The 22,752-nt window shown below is 39.1% G+C and overlaps 1 protein-coding gene across 1 annotated transcript; it reads left to right on the forward strand.

Annotated features, from left to right (window-relative positions):
• Window positions 1-64: 64 nt before the first annotated feature.
• IFNGR1 (interferon gamma receptor 1) lies at window positions 65-20,721 on the forward strand. Its single transcript, XM_084890578.1, has 7 exons — window positions 65-283; window positions 9,318-9,432; window positions 10,840-11,003; window positions 13,838-14,004; window positions 16,187-16,385; window positions 18,116-18,243; window positions 19,654-20,721. Exons 1-7 carry the CDS (start codon window positions 193-195, stop codon window positions 20,200-20,202), a joined length of 1,413 nt encoding a protein of 470 aa, XP_084746704.1. The 5' UTR covers window positions 65-192; the 3' UTR covers window positions 20,203-20,721.
• Window positions 20,722-22,752: the final 2,031 nt, after the last annotated feature.

Below are 22,752 nucleotides of genomic sequence, written 5' to 3' on the forward strand. Positions count from 1 at the left end.
GCCCAGCTCCCTAGCCCCGCCCCGGCCCCGCCCCCAGGCCTGGCCCCGCCTCCCGATCTAATCTCGCACTGTCCACTCGCCGCCTCCCAGAGCTCCGGGCCGCGGGGCCGGAAGTGAGGCGAGGCCCGGGCAGCGGGGCCCGCGGGGGACACCGCAGCCGCTCGGGGCCGCTCCCCGTCCTCCCGCGGCAGCATGGCCCTCCTCCTCCTCCTCTTCGTCGCCCTCACCACGCAGGCCGCGAGCTGGGCGGAGAGCAGCGCCGCGGAGCCGGAGCCGACCTCGGGTACTGCGGGTCGCGGCCGGGTGGCTGGCGGGTGGAGGCGGGAGGAGGGGAGGGAGGAGGCCGCGGCGGCCGGGAAGCCCCGCCGGGAGGGGCCTCGCCGCAGCCGCCCGGGGCGGCCTGTTCTCGGACGCTCCGGGCGTCGGGCCGCTGCGGGGGCGGGGGCGGCGGCGGCGGCAGCGGCGGCGGTGGGGAAGGCGAGTCGGGTTTCTGCGGTTTGCACACCTCGGTTGGTTCCCTTTCTCTCACCACCTCCGCTGTTACCAAATAACAAAGCCCGCCTCCCTCTCACGTCCTGAGTTCTTCTCATTCATTTTTAACATGAAGTGAAGTTTCCCTGGCCGGCATCTGTAAACCAGCCACAGCTCCTGACTGTCTAACAGGGCACCCCCCCCCCCCCCTTGGGGCGGACCCCAAAGCCTCCGGATGGGAGCGGAGTTGTTCTTTGCCTGGGAGGGGCGCCGGGTGGGTCCTGCTGTCAGATTGGCTCCCGGGAGGTCTCTGCGCCAGGAGCCTTTGACTTCCGCCTGCTCCCTGGCATTTCCCTGGAAACGCGCCTGAGAAACGCCTTTTCCAGAGCTCGGTGTCATGGCCACTCGGAACGCGGATGCGATCGATCTAGCAGGCGTATCCCTCGTCTGCAAGGGGGATAACCTTCAATGACCTGAAACCCGTTAGTCTTGAGAGTCTCCTTCCTGTCCACAGCCAGCGCCGGCCTGGGTGGGGTCAGGGAGGTCCAGCCTCCCTCCCTCATCAGCCTTGGCAAAACTCGTGGTCTGGAAGCGCTTGTTCTGTGACTTCCTCCTCGAGCTCCCGTTAGGCGCGTGCTGCGTTCCTATCAGCTCTCCTCCTTAGGCTTGTTCTTGAAAAGTCAAGCAAACAAATACGTCATGTTCTTTGGGACCGACATTGTTGGGAATATAAAAAACAAAGGGGGAGGGGGGAGTTAGTTTCTGTTTTTCAAGGATCATGATTTTTGTAGCTAACAGGTATTAAGCGCTCGCTAGGCACTGTTGTCAAATTCTCATCACATTTTGATTTCACAGCAACCCCATAAAGCCGGCGCTCTAGGTATCTCCATTTATGGGTGAGAAATTGAGGCACAGAGAGGTCTGCCCAGTTTGTAGAGAGGCTGCTGAAACTCAGTGGGGAACCTGGCCATTGGGCTCCAGACTCCCAAGTTCTTTTTTTTTTTTTTTTTAATTAGTAATTTATTGGGCTGACAAAGGTTAATAAAGTCATATAGGTTTCAGATGTACAGTTCTACAAAACATTATCTGTACTAGAGGCCTGTTGCTCGAAGATTTGTGCAATAGCCCTTCCTTACCCTGGCTGCGGCTGTAGTGGAGAAGCCAAGCCTCTTCATGCAAATTAACCCACCACCTTTGTTGGGTTAATTTGCATACCAACTCTTGATTGGCTGGTGTGTGCCATGGAGGTATGGTCATTTTTGCATATTTCTCTTTTATTAGTGTAGATTGTGTGTTCATTCCCACCAAGTTATGTGTCCTTCCATCACCATTTATCCTCTTCTATCTTCTCCCTCCCCCGTTTCCCTTTGGCAATCATCATACTGTCAAAGTATGTAGTATGTTTGTTGCTACTGCTGCTTTTGCTTAATCCCTTCACCTTCTTCACTCAACCCCCCCCCCCCAACCTCCTTCCTCTCTTGACAGCTTTCTTAGTTTATTTTGTTCATTAGATTCCACATATATTCTGCAGACTATCATTACTAGAGCAAGTTAGTCATACACAGAGGAAGCTGTAATACATTACGATAAGAGCTTGAACTTACTGCTCTGGCTGCCGGAAAGCAACATGTGGTTACCTGGCTTTGACCTGGGAGTTAGGAAAGATGAGAAGATGACTCCAGAATTGGAACTGGAGATGCAGAGACAGTTGTGTGTGCAGAGTAAGACGCATGAAACAGCATGTTGAATTAGTGGACTATTAAGCATTTTATTTTAAAATATGTGTGTGAGGATACAAGAAGAGATAGGATGAGTGGAGAAGTAGGAACTAATTAATAAAGTGCTTTGGGATGGTTGTGTGTAACAGCAAAGGATAGACACACAGTTTTGCCTGACTTGGGCAAAAAGAGGAATTGATCATTTCCAAGCATCTAAGCTAGAGTTAAATAGAAAGGTGGGCCTCAGAAAGCTGGGCCAGAAAGTCAAACTGCCAAGACTCTCCATTTCTTAATTCTCAGTGTTGACCACTTTCCCTAGTTAGCAGGAATCATGGATGTCGACAGCTTTTCGGTTTTGACAGTTTGCAGCTTCCTCTAACCCAGTGGTCAGCAAACTGTGGCTCGAGATCCACATGTGTCTCTTTGGCCCCTTGATTGTGGCTCTTCCACAAAATACCATGGCCTGGGTAAATCTATTTTGAAGAAGTGGCATTAGAAGAAGTTTAAGTTTAAAAATTTGGCTCTCAAAAGAAATTTCAATCGTTGTACTGTTGATATTTGGCTCTGTTGACTAATAAGTTTGCCAATCACTAAATCCCAAGGGAAGGCTTTGATTTACCCAGCTTGGGTCAGGTGCCAGCTCACATGGTAATTACATCATTTCAGGGGAGGGCAGTAGGGGAGTTCCCAGAAGAGAAGTACAGGTGCTGAACTAAGAAAATAATCTGCTCACTATATCTTGCTCAAGTCAGTGGGCAACCATTGATTTTTAAAAAAAATATATATATGCTTTTATTGATTTTAGAGAGACAGGAAGGGAGAGAGAAAGAGAAACATTGATGAGAGAAAAACATCAACACTGATCAGCTGCCTCCTGCACGCCCCATACTGAGGATCGAGCCCAAAAACTGGGCATGTGCCCTGACCAGGAATTGAACTGGTGACCTACGGTTTATGGGTCAACACTCAACCACTGAGCCACACCAGCCTGACAACAAGTATATTTAAAAATAGTAAAATTTTTAGTTATATATGAGAAATTGTGTTCCCTTAAAAAAATAAAATAAAACTCATGCAGAATAGAAGAAACTTCAAATAGGCTCAAGCAGCTAACTTGCTCTTTTATGTTTTTTCCTTCTGTAGACTGAAATGTCCTTTTTTATTTTTCAGTTCCTAAATTATTTCTGAACAAAGAATGGCTTAGTCAGAAGGGAATGAATCTTGAGAAATGGCTACAGTTAGTGACTAGGTGGGTCTCTTCTAGTTGGAATTCGTTGGCATGCCAAGCAAACCTAATTTCATCTAATTGATGAAATTGGGTAAATGGGCAAGAATAAAATCCTATGCTTCAAGTCAGAAAAGTGGATGGGCCCTCACGAGGTGGTGGTTTGAGTGAAAGATCTGGGGGATCTTAGTTAACTACAAGGTTAGTATATGCCACTATTCCATATGTCCATCTCTTTAAAAAAGAGAAGAAAATATTTCGTTCATATCTGTTACATCACTTCTGGGCTCCGTGTTTTAAGACAGTGGTCGGCAAACTCATTAGTCAGCAGAGCCAAATATCAACAATACAACGATTAAAATTTCTTTTGAGAGCCAAATTTTTTAAACTTTAACTATATAGGTAGGTACACTGTTATTAACTTAATTAGGGTACTCCTAAGCTGGCCTTTGCTAAAAAATCAAGGGGCAAAAGAGCCGCAGTTTGCCGACCACTGTTTTAAAACACAGAGTGAATGATAAAACCAGAACAGGTCCCAAAGACAGACAGGAATAAAAGAGAAGACTGCAGGGATACTAGGGGTCTTGACCCAGCTGAGGAACTATCGATATTACATAAAAGGTAAAATACACTTCACATATTTTAGGTGTCCTCATTCGAACCCTTAGTTCTGAAACTTATGCAGATATAAGAAAATAATATAGAGATGTAATGTACAACATGATGACTGTAGCTAACACTGCTAAATGGTATCCTACATAATAAAAGAGTAATATGCAAATTAACCATCACTCCGCTACACTCACAAGCCAAGCCCACCAGCCACACCCCCAGCCCATCAGAAAAGTATGCAAATAAACTCAACCAAGATGGCTACAGCCACAGAGAGCAGGAGGGAGGCTTGGGTTTCCCGGGCAGCAGAGGAAGCCAAGCTTTCCTTCTGCCCTTGCCTGCCTAAGCCTCCACTCAAGGTTACAAAGTTTCAGTTATAGAAGGTAAAGAAATCCAAACAAATGGTTGCCACCACAGAGCCAGCAGAAGGCTCAGTTGTAGAAGGTAAATAAATTCCAGATACCTGGGCCTCTGCTTGGGTGGTCAGGGGGCGTGGCTGGCCTGCAAACCACCACAGGCTCCTCGCTCAGGCTGATGTTTCTCTCTCTCCTATTCCTTCCTCTCTGAAATCAATTAAAAAACATGTTTTTTTTAAATTGTGTTAGAGAATAGATCCCAAAAGTTCTCATCACAAGAATGATGAATGTTAATTAAACTTATTGTGGTTATCAGTTTGCAGCATAAGTCACTTTCTGCAGTATACTTTAAACTTGTGTGTCAGTTATATCTCAGTAAAACACAAGAAAAAAATAAAAAGAGAAAATGTTGGAAAACATTAAGAATAATCGCCATTTTATCAACATCAAAAAACCATTTAGGAGGAAAATTGTGGAGAAAATATATTCTAAAAAAGTGCAAAAGTCTTGATTTAATATTCTTCACTTAATTTGATATTTTTCAAAAAAGACCATCATATTTCTCATCATGTCTCAGTTTGCAGTGTAAGAAGAAATGCTTGTGAAAATAGCCATGGCCCTGCATCTTCAGTTGGAGAGGGTGTTCGATCTTTTATCTGAGAGTCGCTCATTCAGGAAAGGGTCTGGAGGCTTTAACATGGAGCATTTGTTTTTGAGTGGTGGTGTCAGGTGACTTCAAATCCACAAAAACAACTTACTGACTCCTGTATTCTCACTTTTTTTTTTTTTCTGCTCATTTTTGTCCTTCCCATAGAGAGGTAGGTAAGCAGATTGTGGAATGGTGTCTACAGAGTATGGAGCTCTGTTCTGCCACAGATGTACATATCTTCTAGACCAGCGGTCGCCAACTTTTTGGACCTCACGAACCACCGGTTGGCGACCACTGTTGTTAAAATCAGTGAAGAACTCCTGTGGCTGTCCCTCTTTGAGTAGAGGCAACAGGTGCTTTGGGCAGTTATGGGATGCAGCACTGGTAATAGCTAGCCCTTACTCTGTCACCATCCGTACAGCATGAATCAGATGTCTGTGGCTGTCCACTTACCCCTCCACCCTACCTTCCCAGAAATGAACAGTCCCCAGAACTGTACTGGCTGATGTATTTTGGTCTTTGGTGACCTCATTGTCCCATCTAGTGGCACTACTTCATTACTTGTGGACTTGTTGATGTGATCTTCATTAGTATTTTCCATCCCCTCCCTTGCTCTTTTTTCATATTTGATTCTGTTAGTTTATGCCAAGGAAACACTTGACTGTAAACAGAACTCTCCCCTCTCCCCTGTTGTAATTGAGTGTTATGAAAATCTGATTCTTCTCTCCTGTGTTTGGTTTGGTTAAATCTTCAGCTGCTAGTTTCTAGAGAAATTCTGGAAAGAACTACTCTAAAATATCTAGATTACGCCGAAACCGGTTTTGCTCAGTGGTAGAGCGTCGGTCTTCGGACTGAAAGATCCCAGGTTCGATTCTGGTCAGGGGCATGTACGTTGGTTGCGGGCACATCCCCGGTAGGGGGTGTGCAAGAGGCAGCTGATCGATGTTTCTCTCTCATCGACGTTTCTGGCTCTCTATCTCTCTCCCTTCCTCTCTGTAAAAATCAATAAAATATATTTAAAATATAAATAAATAAAAAACAGAAAATATCTAGATTACTCTGGGTAGTGTGCACATATGCACCAAATAACTCTGAATCCATATCCGAAAATAACATCAGTTATAGAAACTGTCTATCTGGGCATTTTGAAGAGATGGGGAAATCTATAAGATTATCTTATTTCATGTGATCTGATAGGATCTTTCCTTAACCTCTATGAATAATACTCTCTTGCTATATATACATGTTGTTTTATTTACATAAGATAAATTTATTATGAATTGAAGTTTGTGGTAAGCCTTAATTATTTCAATCAGAATATGTAACAATTTTAACTTTAGGCTACAAAATTCTGAGTTTTAATGAGAAAATTTATGTCTACTATGTGATTTTAGCAGAGGACAAAGGCACGTATCTAATAACCACATGGTTTCTCTTCTCGTAGCATTAAAACCACAAGTGATATCCTTTTGTGTAAATATTTAACAGTTTCTCCTTTAATCTACTAGTAATTTCTGTCTGCTGTAATCCATTGAAACCTCTTCCTCTTGCCACCTGTTTTGATTACTTTGAAAGCTATGATTTTAAGATCTTGTCCTACTCTAACCATGTCCAGGTTTTACTTAAATTATGGGAAATACAGTTTGATTCAGATTAAAAACTAACATTTCAAAAATAATGTTGTTTGTGATTTTTTTTAAAAATTAGTTTTATTTTTTATTTATTTTTTTATTTTAAAATATATTTTATTGATTTTTTACAGAGAGGAAGAGAGAGGTATAGACAGTTGGAAACATTCCCTCTTGCACACCCCCTACTGGGAATGTGCCTGCAACCAAGGTACATGCCCTTGCCGGAATCGAACCTGGGACCTTTCAGTCGTCAGGCTGACGCTCTATACACTGAGCCAAACCTGTTTCGGCAGTTTTATTTTTACTTTTAATGTTTTCATTGATATTTAGAGAAAGAGAGAGGGAGAGAGAGATAGAAACATCAATATGAGAGGAACATTTATCAGCTGCCTCCTGCTGGCCTCATACTGGGGATGGAACCCACAACCCAAGTATGTACCCTGACCGGAAATTGATCCATCAACCTTGACAATGTTCAAACAACTAAGCCACACCAGCTAGACTTTTTGTGATTTTATATGATTCAGTAACCTCTTTAATATAAATAGAGTTTATTTGATATTCTAGTATATAGATTGATTTCTATATGTCTTTTCAAACCCAGAAATTTCAGATTGAGTATATACAGTTAAAAAGTCCTTCTCATTGGAAGTAGTATTTTAGCAGGGACTTGAAAGGAAGGGAAAAACCTGATACCTGCCATTATTGGAAACTGCAGGAAGGTAGATCCTTGTTATGTAGTGGCAGAAAGCTTAAAGCTTGGCTACACTATGAAAGTGATCCGCATGACCTAACTAAGGAGGTTTCTAAGCAAAGTATTGAAGGTGCTGTGTAGTTTCTTCTTTTAGTAAATGCAAAACTAGAGAGAGTAATCAAGAGGAAAAGACTGCTAAACAAAAAGAAACAAGAACCTGGTGGTTTGAAAATTTTATGCCTCTGGAGACGCAAAAGATGCTAAAATTAAGAATGGCTGTTGAAGGAAGTTCAGATTCATTATGAGTTTTCTTAGCATCAGGTATCTCTCTTATATGGTTGCAAAATTATGTTCATATGTGTGATTGTTATTTGATGTTCACATCGAATTGAACCCAGAGTTGTACCTTTTATTTCTGCCTCAATCCTAGATTGTAAACTATTTGAAACGAGTCTATTTCAGAAAGTCGAAGAATCCTATTAAGGGAGCCTCAGTCTACCCTGCTCTGTGCTATAGAGTAGGTGTTTCCTTCAACGGAAAGTAAACATAGTGTGTGAAAATAACACCTCACTTGACAAATGAGGAAATCTGAAATAACTAGGTAGTAGTATAGCAGGAAAGAACCCAGATTTCTTTTTTCTTTCTTTTTTTTATTTTATTTTATTGTTTATATTGCTTTCAGAGAGGAAGGGAGAGGGAAAGAGAGACAAAAACATTAATGATGAAAGAGAACCACTGATTGGCTGTCTTTTGCACACCCTCTTCTAAAGATTTTATATGATTCAACCCAGGCATGTACCATGACCAAGAATTTAACCGTGCCCTCCTGGTTCATAGGTCCCACGCTTAACCACTGAGCCTGCCAGACGGGCGAACCCAAATTTCTTAATGTCCAACCCAAGGAATTTTTTTTTTTAGAGTGGTCTGCTTGATATAAACCTGAGTGATCATCATTATCATCTAAGGTGCTTTAAAAAGTATAATTGTAGCTCTGAGAATTTTTGAAGAGGGCTATGTTAAGTTATGTTAGGAAGCCACTGAACCTTGGCCACATTACCATTCATTTGTTTTTTAATTGTATGAGTAAATCATGTTTAATAGACTTTTCCAATTGGGATTATATTGCTAATTATATTTAATACCTTCATCATTATTCCTAAAGAAGAGAAAAAAGGGAGGGGAAACAAGAGGGCGAGAGAGGGGAGAGAATGGAGGGTGTATGTATGTGTGTTGTGTGTTTAATTTTCCAAGGGATGGTGAATGACAGCCTTTTATACTGACCAGGGGGAAAATGACTACTTTTAATAACTAGATCGCAGTTTTGGTTATGTCTCATGAGAAGATGTAAAAGTGACGTCATGTGGCTCATATCTTATCAACAGAAGTTTTATGAAATGATTTAAAAGAGCAAAGGCAAGAAGAAATATTGGGTTTGTTTTGTGAAAAACCTTACACACTACAGAGAGCAAACTGTTGATGAAATTGGAATGATCAATGGCATCTGTTCTTGTGCTATAGGAAAGGTACTAAAGATGTGCAATAGTGCTGGGTGTAGAGTTGAGACCCGGGGTGGTGGTATTTTAGAGTGAAATTCACCATCTCTGGTGTAGCCAGTTCTTCTCTAGACATAGAATACAATCTGTAGTATATATAGAAAATTCCATTAAATGAATTGAGGATTATTATTACAACAGGCAGTGTATTTATTTTAAAAACTCCTGAAACATAGGAATTTATTGCTTCTATTATATCTGCATTTCCCTTATATCACAATGTTGCTTCAATAATTTAAAATGAATCAGAACTCTTCTATACATTTTACAATGAAATTATTTTTAGAAATCTAATTTAAATAATTTTATTATTCTGATGAATATTTGGTTAACATGGCTTCTTATAAGATTTTATAATGTTAATTAATTTCTTACTTTTGTCCATATTACTTTTTCAATGTCTTACAGTGCCTATACCAACTAATCTTACAATAGAGTCCTATAACTTCAATCCTATCCTATCTTGGAATTACCCAATCATGGCACAGAAGCCTGTTTTTACTGTACAGGTAAAAATCTATGGGTGAGTGTTACTCTTTTATCCTTTTTACTCTTGTTTTGTCTATGTCCTTGCATATTTCATAACTGTGTTCCCTCCCATTATCCTTCCTTCTGTTGTGGCAAAACTTCCTGAACTGCTTGTAGAATTCCAGAGTGCTAACGTTCAAATTAGTTCTTATCAGAAAACTTCCTGCCTCTTAGTTCTTCTATCAGAATTGAAGTAGACAAGTATCACTAAGTTCCCAGATTTCTTTTTACCTTTTCAAAAATTTTTTATTAATGTTATTTTTCTTAAATGTATTTTTATTAATTTTAGAGAGGAAAGGAGAGGGAAAGAGAAATAGAAACATCAAAGATGAGAGAGAATAATTGATTGACTTCCTCAGTGAGGGTTGAATCCCAACCCGGCATGCACCCTGACTGGGAATCAAACCATGATCTCCTGGTTCATAGGCTGACATCCAACCACTGAGCAACACCAGCCAAGCTTAATTTATTTTTTAAATCCTCACCTGAGAACATGCTTAGAGAGAGGAAGGGGCTGTTGGGGGTGGGGGGAGTAGAGAAACATTAATGTGAGAGAGAAACATTGATCAGATGCCTTCTGCATGTGCCCTGACTAGGGATCGAACCTGCAACCCAGGTTATGTGCCCTGATCTCAAATCGAACAGGCAACCTTTTGCTGTATAGGACAAAACTTAACCAACTGAGCCACTCCAGCCAGGCTGACTTCACAGATTTAAGGCACGATAAATAAATAAAGCTTTCCATTCTCTATTAAAAATAATGACATCTTAACTTTCTATAGTGTACATGTATTATTCAGTAAAAGAAAAATTTCAGAAAACTTTTTACAGGTGTTAGTCTTTGTAATGGTTTGATTCTGTAAGTGAGTAATGGTCATATTAATGGAAACGAGTTGTATAAAGACCAGATTTTTAAAAATTGCATATGGAATATGATTTGTACAGAGCTTGTAATTTGAATTGAGCCTCTTTATTATAAAGGAAATTATAGTACTTTTGACTAAAGAGTAAGGGCTTCCTTCCTACTTTGTCTAGCTTCTTCATCCTATTATTTTTTTCTTTTTTTTAAAGAATAGTTTGATTTTTTTAGAGAGAGGAAGGGAGAAGAGAGAAACATCGATGTGACAGCATAACATCAGTTGGCTGCCTCCTTCACGTTCCTTATTGGGAATCGAGCCTGCAATCCTGGCATGTGCCCTGACTGGGAATTGAACCAGCAACCTCTTGGTACACAGAACAATGCCCAACCAACTGAGCCACACCGTTCAGGGCCATCGTATTCTTATTTACCTCTTTCTACCAGCTCCGTGCTGTGAATGAAATCAAAGCAAAGCCATAGATGGTTCAGGTTTATATACTAATAAAAGTTGCCTTTGTGTTTTTTTATTTCTCTTCATTTTAGGGAGGATGAATGGTTTGATGCCTGCAATACGTCTCATCATCACTGTAACATCATTTTCATGATTAAGAATCCAGAATATTCTCTCTGGACCAGAGTTAAAGCTAGGCTTGGTCAAGAAGAATCAGCCTATGCAGAGTCAGGAGAATTTATTTTGTGCCAAAAAGGTGAGCAGAACAATCTTAAATTTGAGAGTATTTATATGTATCATTTGAGATTTTAAATTTGAGAGTATTTATATATATATTTGCTTTTATTAGCAGTTGTTAAAAGTTATTACAGTGCCCAAAAAACATTTGGAGCAATTTAGGGAATTCGCGTCTTCCTCTTCTCCCAAGTCTCATAAAATAGGACAAAGGTGCCCATCACTTTGCCCCTACTAAACTATTATATTTCCATTCTATTTCAATATGTGGATTAGTGCTGTCCAATTAGAATCTGCACTGCCCTGCCCCTTCCTGTCTTGGTCATTCCTTTATAAGTTACATTCACTGAGGACTTTGGCAGCTTCTTTATCTTACTTGTCTACCTTAAGTCCTCAAGGTTGTGGGAATTTTAATACCAACTTCATACTTTTAAAAAAAATACCAGCTGAAACCGGTTTGGCTCAATGGATAGAGCGTCGGCTTGGGGACTAAAGGGTCCCGGGTTTGATTCCGGTCAAGGGCATATACCTTGGTTGTGGGCATATCCCCAGTAGGGGGTGTGCAAGAGGCAGCTGATTGATGACTCTCTCTCATCGATGTTTCTAACTCTATCTCTCTCTCCCTTCCTCTATGTACAAAATCAATAAAATATATTTTAAAAAAAAAATAACAGAATTTTGAAATCTCTTTAACCCCAGTTATTTTTACTCTTCATGCTTCCAGCATCCTGTTGCCATAGTTTACCCAATCTTTACTATCACTTTAAACTCCAGAATCTTCAGTGCCAGTTCCTTTTTTGACTAAAGTCCTCCCTTATACCCTCACTTCTGGTTAAACAAAGTCTTTAGTCACCTGACTGCTCCCTGTGCTTCCTGTCCTTCAGTGCCTTGCCTTCCAGCTTTACTTCCTTACTGTTCAGCTTCATGCTTCATTACCTCAACCACCGCCTCCTTCTGCTCCTACTTTCTGGATTGTGCCTACTTGTTCTCTTCCACAACCCATTCTCTACTTGCCCTTGAAATAGTTTTATTCCCCAGAGATCATGATTTTTTTTTTCATCCACAACTATACCCTCTGTATGTCAGATTTTTCCCAGAAGACTTATCAAAGGCATACTTTATGCCAGAAAATATGGTAGGCCCTGAGGATACATGGGTGAGTAAAAATAGATCTGCCTGGCACACAGTAGGAATACAATAAATATGTGAAAAATAGTTAAATGGTTCACCAGTGAAGTCCCCAACATCAAAGACACATCATAAATATTTCTGGAATGAATGAATATCTAGTTCTGACTTTCACAATTAAAATTGAATATATTCAGCAGATTTTTATAGAGCTTTCATGCAAGATATCCATAGTGTGTAGATAAAAAGTTACTGCAAAGGTTTAAAGATAACTAAAACGCCTTTTTTAAATCATGATTTTAGAAAACCATTTTTAAAAATATGTCTGTGATTTTAGAGAGAAGAAGGGACAGGGAGAGAGAGAGAGAAACATCATTGATGAGAGAGAATCATTGATTGGCTGCCTCTTGTACTCTCCCCAAATGGGGATTGAGCCTGAAACATGAGCATGTGCCCTGACCAGGAATTGAACAGTGACCTCCAGGTTCATGGGTCAACTCTCAACCACTGAGTCACACTGGCCAGGTGAAAACAGTTGGGGTTTTTTTTTGTTTCGTTTTTAATCTACAGAACCAAAGGTAAAGAAAAAATAACTTCTATTATATCAAGGTTTGTTTGTTTGTTTGTTTGTTTTTTTAACCTGGATTCATGACCACTGATTTTTGTTTAGGACTTGAAATGAATTTAAACTGTTAAAGAGGAGTTTAGATAAGAATACTTCTTGACTGAGAAGATATAAACATTTCTTTATTAAGTACACTTAGAATCTTCTAGATCAGCGGTTCTCAACCTGTGGTCGCAACCTCTTTGGGGGTCGAACAACCCTTTCACAGGGATCACCTAAGACCATCGGAAAACACAGATATTTACATTATGATTCATTAACAGTAGCAAAATTACAGTTATGAAGTAGCAACGAAAATAATTTTATGGTTGGGGGTCACCACAATATGAGGAACTGTATTAAAGGATCGCAGCATTAGCAAGGTTGAGAACCACTGTTCTATATTTTTTTGGAATGGTTTAAATGTGGCTCTGCTTTAGAATAGCAAAAAGAGTAGGTGGTTTGATTTTGATAATTTTATACAGTCCTATATAATAAAAGGGTAATATGCAAATAGATTAAACAGCAGAACCAAACAACCATCAAAGCTTAGTATGCTAATGATATGCTAAGGCTGCTCAACCGCTGCTATGACATGCATTGACCACCAGGGAGAAGATGCTCTGACTGGTAGGTTAGCTTCCTGCTGGAGTCCAGCCGATCGGACTGAGCGAGATGGGCCAGACATGCCCTGGAACCCTTCCATGGTCCCTCCCTGGACTGATCATGCACCGGTGGGGTCCCTCAGCCATGCTTATGCCCTCTTGCAATCCAGGACCCCTCGGGGGATGTCGGAGAGCCTTTTCAGCTTGATCCTGCAGGCTACTCCCTTGGGAGGGCTCCAAAAAGCAGGACTCATAGCTGGCAAATGCTGCTATGGCAGCACAAGCCTCTCCTGATCGGGACTCATTGGGCACAAGCCCTCAGCAGGCACAGTGGGGCTGGGATGATTGGGAGCAGCAGGTAGGAGTTGCAGGTGGCATTGGACTGTGGGTTTTGGCCCAATCCCAGCAGGCCACCCAGAAGGACCCCACCCTGCACAAATTCGTGCACTGCGCCTCTAGTGTACCATAAAGTTCTAGGGCCAACTAATTGTACTTCTTTTTTACCTTCCCTCCACCCAGGGAAAGTTGGACCACCTAAACTTGATATCAGTCACAAGGAAGACCAACTCATTGTTAATATATTTCATCCTTTAATTGTTGTAAATGGAAAAGAGCTAGGAGTCATTTTTGGAGAAGATACTTGTTACACCAACTACCAAGTGTATGAGAGAATAAATGAAGGACTGGTATGTCTTTCTTGTTCATCTTTTTCAAATTGGAGAATTTCTGTCACTAACAAGTTTTTTCCTATGCTGTGTAAGAAAGTAGAATGCTTACCCTAGCCGGTTTGGCCCAGAGGTTAGAATGTCAGCCCATGGACTAAATGGTCTCAGGCTTGATTCTGGTCAAGGGCATGTATCTGGTTTGCAGCCTAGGTCCTGGCCCCAGTCGGGGTGGGTGTGGGGGGCAACTAATTGATGTGTCTCTCTCACATCAGTGTTTCTCTCTCTCTGTGTCTCCCCCTCCCTTCCACTCTTTCTCTAAAATCATGAATATTCAGCCAAGACTTACCGATCTTAGGTAACAGAATAGCCCTAATATAAGATATTAGCCTGTATATTTTCATTCCTTCACTGGTAACATGAGAATAAATTTAATCTTTTCTTCCTCATTGGTAGTAATGTAAAATTACACAAAACTATATTGGAGTCATTGTTTATAAGAGAAAAAGCTAACAGTAGTACTGTGTGGATATAATTACATTCTAGGTCTGGTGTGCAGATCATGAATTATTCTATTCCATCCAGTTGTCACAGTGCTACCATTCCTTTGTTTAACAATATTTGTCAAGCATGTGCTCTGTGCCTTCTAGGCACCAGGAGAAAGCAGTGAACAGTACAAAGAAAACTCAAGTGATCAGTACTATGGAGAAAAAAGCAGGGAAGAGGGTTGGGTGGGCTATGGGTGGTAGTGACTTTCAGTAGGGTAGTTAGAGCAGACCTCTCCTGCTGGACCAGCTGTTACTACAGCCAGGGCTGGAGGAGATGAGGAGTGAGCTCCATGGATCATGATGGGGAGAATGTTTCAGCCAGAGTGTGGCCAAAGGCCACCGGGCATATGAAGGGAGCAGCAAGGCTGCAGAGTATGGAAGCAGATGAGGTTAGAGAGGTCCCTGGGTCACATTTCTTGCAGTGTTTCCCAAAGTGTGGTACACGTACCCCCAGGGGTATGGGAAGAGTTTGGTGAGGGTACGCGTTGCACCGGAGTTTGGTGGGGATATGCACTGCACCATGCTTAGCTGCGCCTAATTCTACGTTCTCATAAGTACGAAGGGTACTCAGCGTTATGAAAATTTTAGAAGGGGTACACATATGTCAAAAGTTTGGGAAACAGGAATTTTTTTTGTTTTGTTTTTCTAAGTGAGATATTACACATCTGGAAAAGTTTAAACAGAAGAGTAACATCTGATTTAGATTTTAAAACAATTTGGTTGCTAGCAGAGTTGTTTCTAGAACAGTATTACTTCACTGCTTAAAACTCTTTAACAAATCCCCATCAGCTACAGAATAATGCCTGAATTCTCTTTCCTGGCATGGCCTACAAGGCCTTCATGAATTGGCCTCTTATGTTTTTTCCAGCACCCCGTCTCCCCATTCCTTCCAACCTTATTTTCATTCATGCTTTGGTGAACCGCTTGCTGTTCTTAATTCCTGTAAGTAATATGCTCTTTCATAGAATTTTCTTCATCTTTCTCCTTTGGCAAATTTCTACTCATTCTTCAGTATTCAACTAGCATATTATCTCCCCTTTGAATTATTTTCTGATACAGTAGATGCTTTCCTCTTCTGTGGTCTAGTTACTCCAATTTCCTTATAGATGTCCTCTTGCAGTACTCGTTACATTTCTTACATTTCATTCTTATCTCTTGTCTACACCCTACAGTAAGTTATTTGAGTTCAGCACCACTCTACTGCCCTTGAGTTTTCAGGCCCTAGCACAGGTGATCCACGCACTTCGACTGGTGGAGTGAATTATAAACTCCCAGAGATTGCTTCAGTCCCTTCTGCATATTACTACCAAGAGATCCTGCAGCTTTTGCATAAAAATCTCTATTATTCTTCCTATAAAATGCTTTTATCTCTCACCAGCTAAGTTTCTAGCGTTACAGAAATAGGACTAATAAACCATTCCTATTTGTGTTTTTAAATTTCTAATCCCTATAAAGAACATTTTGATGGCTACATTATGCTCTGTTGAAGTAACAAACTGACTTATTATCTGATATGAACACTCTTTTTAGTCATGTACAACATTCATCACATCTATGCTTTCTCCAGGTGTTTTGCCAGTATAAATATGATGATTGGGTTTTTTTTGGCAGATTAAAAAGAGCCATGAATTTTCACTGTGTTTTGTTTTCTCATATAGGTTATAGATAGAATTTTAAAAGAGGATGAAGATGATTGTGACGAGACTCAGTGCAACTTTAGTATTCCAGTGTCCTCACAGAATTTTAAGTACTGTATTTCAGCAGAAGGAATCTCACCTTCAATGAACCTAAAAACTGAAATGTCCGAAGAACATTGTATTACCATTTCTGATAGTAAGAATAGTAAGAGCATAAAAGGTAAGTTCTTGTCATTTTTTCCTAAATATAAAGAGTGATAACATAGGGTAATATAAAAAAGGAGAATTTTCAATTTCAATAATCTCTGCTCTTTTAAAAATAGTTCTATTCCTCAGAGAAGTTCAAAATTACATATAAGGCCACTCCTCAGGTCTTAAAAGATATGAAAGAATCAGGTTGGAAAGCCATGTGAAAACCTTTTCATACAGAAAGAAAAATATAAAAACACATAAAACTGTGTACAAATGTCTGCATTTCAGGATTATGCATAATAATATAAATCAGTTTATTCAATACAGCAAGATTATATTCAAGATATGTATTCATGTATGTTCATCTGAGGACAGTAAGTTTAAAAACTGAATAGCAAGAGTATTAATTGATTAAAGTTTTGTGACATGTGAACTGCACAAGCACTGGAAATTAATATTAAAAAATAAGTATAGATTGACTTAAATGGATTAACATTTTAAAATAATTATTTTTATTTTATCATCTTTTCCTGACCAATGAGGAAAGTAAAAAGAGGAAAAGCTGAGAGAGAGAGAGGGGGGGGGGGGGGGGAGAAAAGAATGCAAATAACCTAGATTTACTTAAAAAAAAAAAAAAAGGCAAAAAAGATGCCTAAATTATAAACTGTGGCTCATAGCAGCTTCCCTGCTTGCCTGTCCAATGCTTCTGAGCCCAGTGCTGGTTTCGTTATGTACTAGTAGCTCATTTTACCTTTTACTATTATAATAATTTGTTTTCATATCCTGTAACAGGTGTGACACAAGCATTCATTTAGTAGTAACTTCCAGAATTACTATTCCAAAGAAGTAACTTTAGAATAGAAATTAAAGGTAATGAAATGCCCTTGAAAGAAGCCAAATTCCACGATGATATGTAAAGTACTGTTAATTAGGAACAGAGGACTGTGGGGAAAAGTACTGAAGATTGTACTGTAAAAATAAAAAGCAGCGTTAGAGAAAAATCACACCAGTGACGATAGATGTATGTGTTCTGAAACAAAAGTCAAGGAGACTTTATTCCTTTGCAACTTTCCCGTATGTGTGTGTGTGCACACGTGCACGTGCGTGGTTGTGCATCTTTATAAGTATTTGCAATCTTGAAATATAAAATGTAACAAAATTCTATGGAGTGGGATTGTATTATTTAAATAATATTCTTTAAGTTCTTCTTTTGCCTCTTTAACTGAGAGAAAAGCGTAGCTCTGTAAACTTCCTATAATTTGGGGCTGTAAGGAAATTGTTAGGAAAAAGCTATTTTAGCCACATTATGTCATAACAAGATAGTCGCAGAAAGTTAAGAATTGTAAGCTGGGAAGAATATGTTGCTATCTAGGAAGGACATAATTTTTTACTCACCTCTCCTGACTTTGGTATCAGGTAACACTCTGATCGTATTACCTGATGTAATCTATATAAATAATAGTTCAGCCCTGGCCAGTATAGCTCAGTTATTTGAGTATCATCCCATGCACTTAGAGGTTGCTGGTTCAATTCATGGTCGGGCCCATGCCTGGGGTTATAGACTCAATCCCCAGTAGGGGGCTTGCAAAAGGCAGCCGATCTATGCTTTTTCACATAGATGTTACTCTCACTCTTCATCTCTCTCTCTCAAAGCAATAAAAACATTTTTTAAAAAAGAATAGTTCAAAGACATTATAACTATTTGATTATAGCAGTGTTCCATCTTAATTCTAATTTGTGGTTTTTCTGTTCTTTCAGATTCTATTTGGATTCCAGTTGGTGCTGCTCTCATACTCTTTGTAATACTTACCCTGGTAGTTGTATGTTGGAACTTGAAGAAGATAAATCCTTTTAAGAATGAAAGAATCCCATTACCCAAGTCATTGGTAACATATTTAAATATACTCCTTTAATTATATACACTAAAATGTTGATTTGAAATTTTTGCTACTTTCTAAAACTTTTTAAAAAGTAGAATGATGTTCAGCAGCAAGTCACTACCATAAATCACTCAGATCTACCACATATCCAAAACCACATATTTTTCACTACACACCAGGTGCCTTTTTTATGCATGAGGCAAAAGTACAGTTAGACAAGTCTGTTAAGGAGCTTAAAGTCTAACGGGAGAAAAAGATAAGTATTCAGTGGGTGTACTGTGTGACAGGTTTAAAAGTAGAGGTTTATATATGTGTCAAAGAGGACTTAGTTTAGAGGCAGTGAAGCCTGAGCGGTCATGAGGGACAGATCGGAGTTTAACCAGTACTGAGGGACCATATGTGCTAAGATCCAGCATTAAGAAACTATGGCTTTTGAAAATACAGAAACACTTTACTGTGGTTGGAGTGCAGAAGGAAAGATGTCCAAAAGAGAGACTTAACTAGAAGTTTGACATTATAATATCTAACATTTAAAATTCTTTGTATGATGAAAACATTTAAAGGCTAATAATTACAATTTTTGAATCACGTATGATAGGAATAACATCTGTGATATGCCAAGGGCACATTTAAATTTATTATGAATACATTACATTTAAGTAAAGTGGATAAGAACTATGAACAAGTAGTAGACAATTCACATATTATAGTCCTCATTCGTACTATTAATTAAGCACAAAACAATTTCACAGTCTGCCATTTTATACCCACTAGAGAAGAAAAAATAAACTTGAATATCCAGGAGTAGCAGTAGTAAAACTGGTCATATAGCCCTAGTGGGAAGATAAGCATACAATGAGTACAAAGTGTCATAGTTCCATAAACGTGCCCCACCCTCGAACTTAGTCATTCCATCTTTTTATTTTTAAAGCAAGAAGACATGTAAGATTATTTATTTCAACATGTTCTATCAATAGTAAAAATTGTTAACACTGCTAACATCTACTATTAGAGAAATTTATTTAATCATTGGTATGAAGAACTTACATGAGCCAATGAAAATTATAATTATGAAGGAAAATGGTAAAATTATTTTATAAAGTAGCTGGACTCCCATTACAAATTTAACATTCATATGTATTAAAAGTAATGCACAAAAAACAGCTATTTTATATATGTGTGTATATATAATAAAATATATTGGTAAGATAATGACTTAAAAAATTGTTTCTAATCTTAACGTAGTATGTTTTCATTAAAAATAAAGAAAGTGCAACCACTAGATTTTATTTATACTATTCTAAATATGCCGTTTAGTGGTATATTTAATTGTCCATTAGCCTTAGACCATTTTTTGAGGAAGCTCCATAAGTTTAATAATTAGTTGTTTTTAATCATTGATTTCTCTTCCCTTAGATGTCTGTGGTAAAAAATGCCTCTTCAGAGGCAAAATCTGAATCGAAATATGTATCACCCATCATCTATGAGCCAATTGTCCCTGAAAATGAGAAAGTGATCTGGGAAGAGCAGTTGTCTCCAGCAACAATTTCAAGTATGCAGACTGAGGACAATCCAGGAATAGCAAAGCACGGAGATCTTCCTAAGGAAACACATGTGGGGACCACTGAAGAAAACACTCCTGATGTGGACCTTGGTAACCCTTCGACCCCAGTAAGGAGCAGGGATTCTGTCCATTCAGGCAGCAACCGGTCTGAACCCTGCATCGTTGCTTTAAACTCTTATCACATCAGAAATGGTTCTGATAGTGACCTTGTGGAATCCAACAGCTGCTTATCTGACTCTGAATCTCCTCCAAGTAGCAAAACTGAAATGATGACCGGAGAACCAGAGCCCATAACGCCGAGAAACACTACTACCTCCTTTGGTTACGATAAGCCCCATGTGCTAGTGGATGTGCCTATGGATGAAGGTGGTAAAGAGTCCCTGATTGGCTACAGAGATTGACAAAGAGTACCTGATTGGTTATAGCAGATTCCAAAGAGTTTCCATAATGTGCCAACTTTATGGAAGGATCTGCTTATCCTGAACAGTTTTTCTGCCTTGATTTCATGAAAAGATCATGATTTCAGAAATGATGTCTTTTTTTATATTAACCAAATGGAATACCTTGGTTTAGGTAACTGTGTAAAGAGCCTGCCACTGTCACATTTGGTCTATAAACTGCAAAGACTGAAAAAACAAACTGTGTCTCCCTTCTTAGGGGACACAGTTATTGCACATGAACATCTTCATTTACATGGGCTCTGAATACTCTCCATTAACCCTGCTTCCTGTGAAGTAAGTGATTCCCAGGGTTCTTTTTTTTTAATATAAGTTTCTGTAAAAAATATTTTTAAATGTTTACTTTCAGAAGCTTTTCAAAATTGCATTTAAAATTGAATTTATACCAATAGAATTAATAAAGAGTATGTATTTTATAGAATGCTGTATTTAGAGATTTTTAAATAAAGAATTTTTAATTCATTTTTGTATTCATTTATTCAAGCACTTTGGCAGTTAACTAGAATATTTTTATTCACTTGCTTATTTTTATGAATTAATGCTATAGAATTATTTTTAAATTATAACTAATCTTTAAAATAGTTCTAAAAATAGTCTTATTCTTAAAAAAAAAACAAACACAACAACAACAGTCCTTTTATGCCTATATTTCAGTATTTATTACCCAGTGTGCAGAACACTGTTCCAAGCTGTTTGGGGATGGGGTGGGGCGGAAGCAGATTGATTTCATGTGGACTGGGGAACCATAAAGATGGTGGTCAAAATCATGGGAATGGGTGAGGGAGCCCTCAGAAGCATCAGGTGTGAAGAGAATTCCCAGTGAGAGGCAAACCAAGAATTAGTTAATATCTATATATATTACACAAGGAATTCTTGGGAATATTAAGGGTAGAAATTTTATATATATTTTTAATATAATTTACATGAGTAGATTAACAGATAATGGAAAACTTTTTCTTCTCACTTAAAAGTGTAAATTAAAATGAGGTGCTATTTTTGTCTTCCTTGACAGCAGCTGCATCATTCCAATCTCTCTTGTCACATGGCATTCTTCCCTGTGTGTCTCTGTGTCCAAATCTCTCTCTCTCTGTAAAGATACCAATCAGATTAGGTCACACTAACCCTGAATGATCCAATCTTAATTTGATTAGATCTGCAAAAACATGATTTTCAAATAAGATCACATTCATTGGTACTAGTTGCTCTAATAGTATTAAATCATCCCACTTTTCTGTGCTGATTTCAAATGTCACATCATATGCCAAATTCTCAGTAATATATCACACTCTTTTAATTATTATAGTTTTATACTGGGATATACTTTAACTTTTGAGGCTCTCCATTTCAAGCAATATACCTAATAAATTTGTCAAAAGATGGTGACAGTGGGTAAATCGCTTAGCCTCATAAGAGTTGCATTAAACTTCCTCTATCTTTTGGCTCTAGGAGAAAGTTATCCCTAACAAAGGGATCCTCTTCCTGACAATCCTGTTTAGTAAATATTTTCCCTAAATTATTACTGGTTACCAAATATTGGAGTTATTGCACCATCATTCCATGCCAAGGTAAATTGTCTAAGAATACTGGCTGTGACACACTTAAGATACTGTTTTTTAATGGATGAATTAGATAATAAATTCCAACTTTGTTTGTAGGGTGATTAGTTAGCCTCATCTATGAGGTGCCATACTTGCTGTACAAACTTTCCCTTTCTGTGCCACTGTGTTCTGGATCTTTGACTCTTGGCCACTTTCTATGGGAACTACCAATCGAGAATGAATGAACAAACAAAAGAACAAATATATATTTAAACTTTTAAAAAATACTCCATCTCATTTCATCTTTACAACAACTTATGAAGAGGAATTATTCCCATTTAGACGAGGAAACCATTAGTCAGCAAGTTAAGTGACTTGCTCAATGAGTAGTGGAATGAGGATTCTGCCTCATCATTTTTTTTCCAGTAAATCTCAGCTGCCTGCTGGTGGTAATTTGCATCTTTGATGGTAAAGAGATCTTAGAGAATGTACTGTGGTAAAAGATATAGAAGTAGAAATATTTTAGAGATAGTTAAAAACCAAAGGAGATGGGGTGGGAAGTAATCAGATAGAGGAATATAAATTCAGTGATAGCAATCTGATGTTATCCATGCCCACAGGAGATAGAAGGATTGCTGGATTGCACTGAGTTCCCCATTGTAGATTAATGCTTAGGTTTGGGAGATCCTTTGATGTCGGAGTTCTTGTCCCAGCATTACAAGGGGTTTTCAGCAATCTGGAGAAAGGAGCTGCGCGTAGATTCAAGAAGGAGTCCAAAGACAAAAGATAGTTTTAAAAGGCATTAGGGGTCAAAGGAGTTTCAGCCAAAGGAGGCAAAGACTTCCCCTTGGCTCAGGACCCAGTGCTTTTTATTAACACAAACCGTCCTAAGGCAAGGTGGAGATAATACACTTCAAAGGGTAGGGTACAGAAGCATTGTCAGATTGGGGAATAG

Source organism: Pipistrellus hanaki (genome assembly GCF_964339955.1).
Source record: "Pipistrellus hanaki genome assembly, chromosome: 7".
Classification (NCBI taxonomy): domain Eukaryota; kingdom Metazoa; phylum Chordata; class Mammalia; order Chiroptera; family Vespertilionidae; genus Pipistrellus; species Pipistrellus hanaki.

Excerpts from the sequence above, each read along its gene's own strand:
- IFNGR1 (XM_084890578.1), top strand. The coding sequence starts at position 193 with ATGGCCCTCCTCCTCCTCCTCTTCGTCGCCCTCACCACGCAGGCCGCG. Across the intron at positions 16,386-18,115 it reads GAATAGTAAGAGCATAAAAG|ATTCTATTTGGATTCCAGTT; the intron begins GTAAGTTCTTGT and ends CTGTTCTTTCAG. Across the intron at positions 18,244-19,653 it reads TCCCATTACCCAAGTCATTG|ATGTCTGTGGTAAAAAATGC; the intron begins GTAACATATTTA and ends CTCTTCCCTTAG.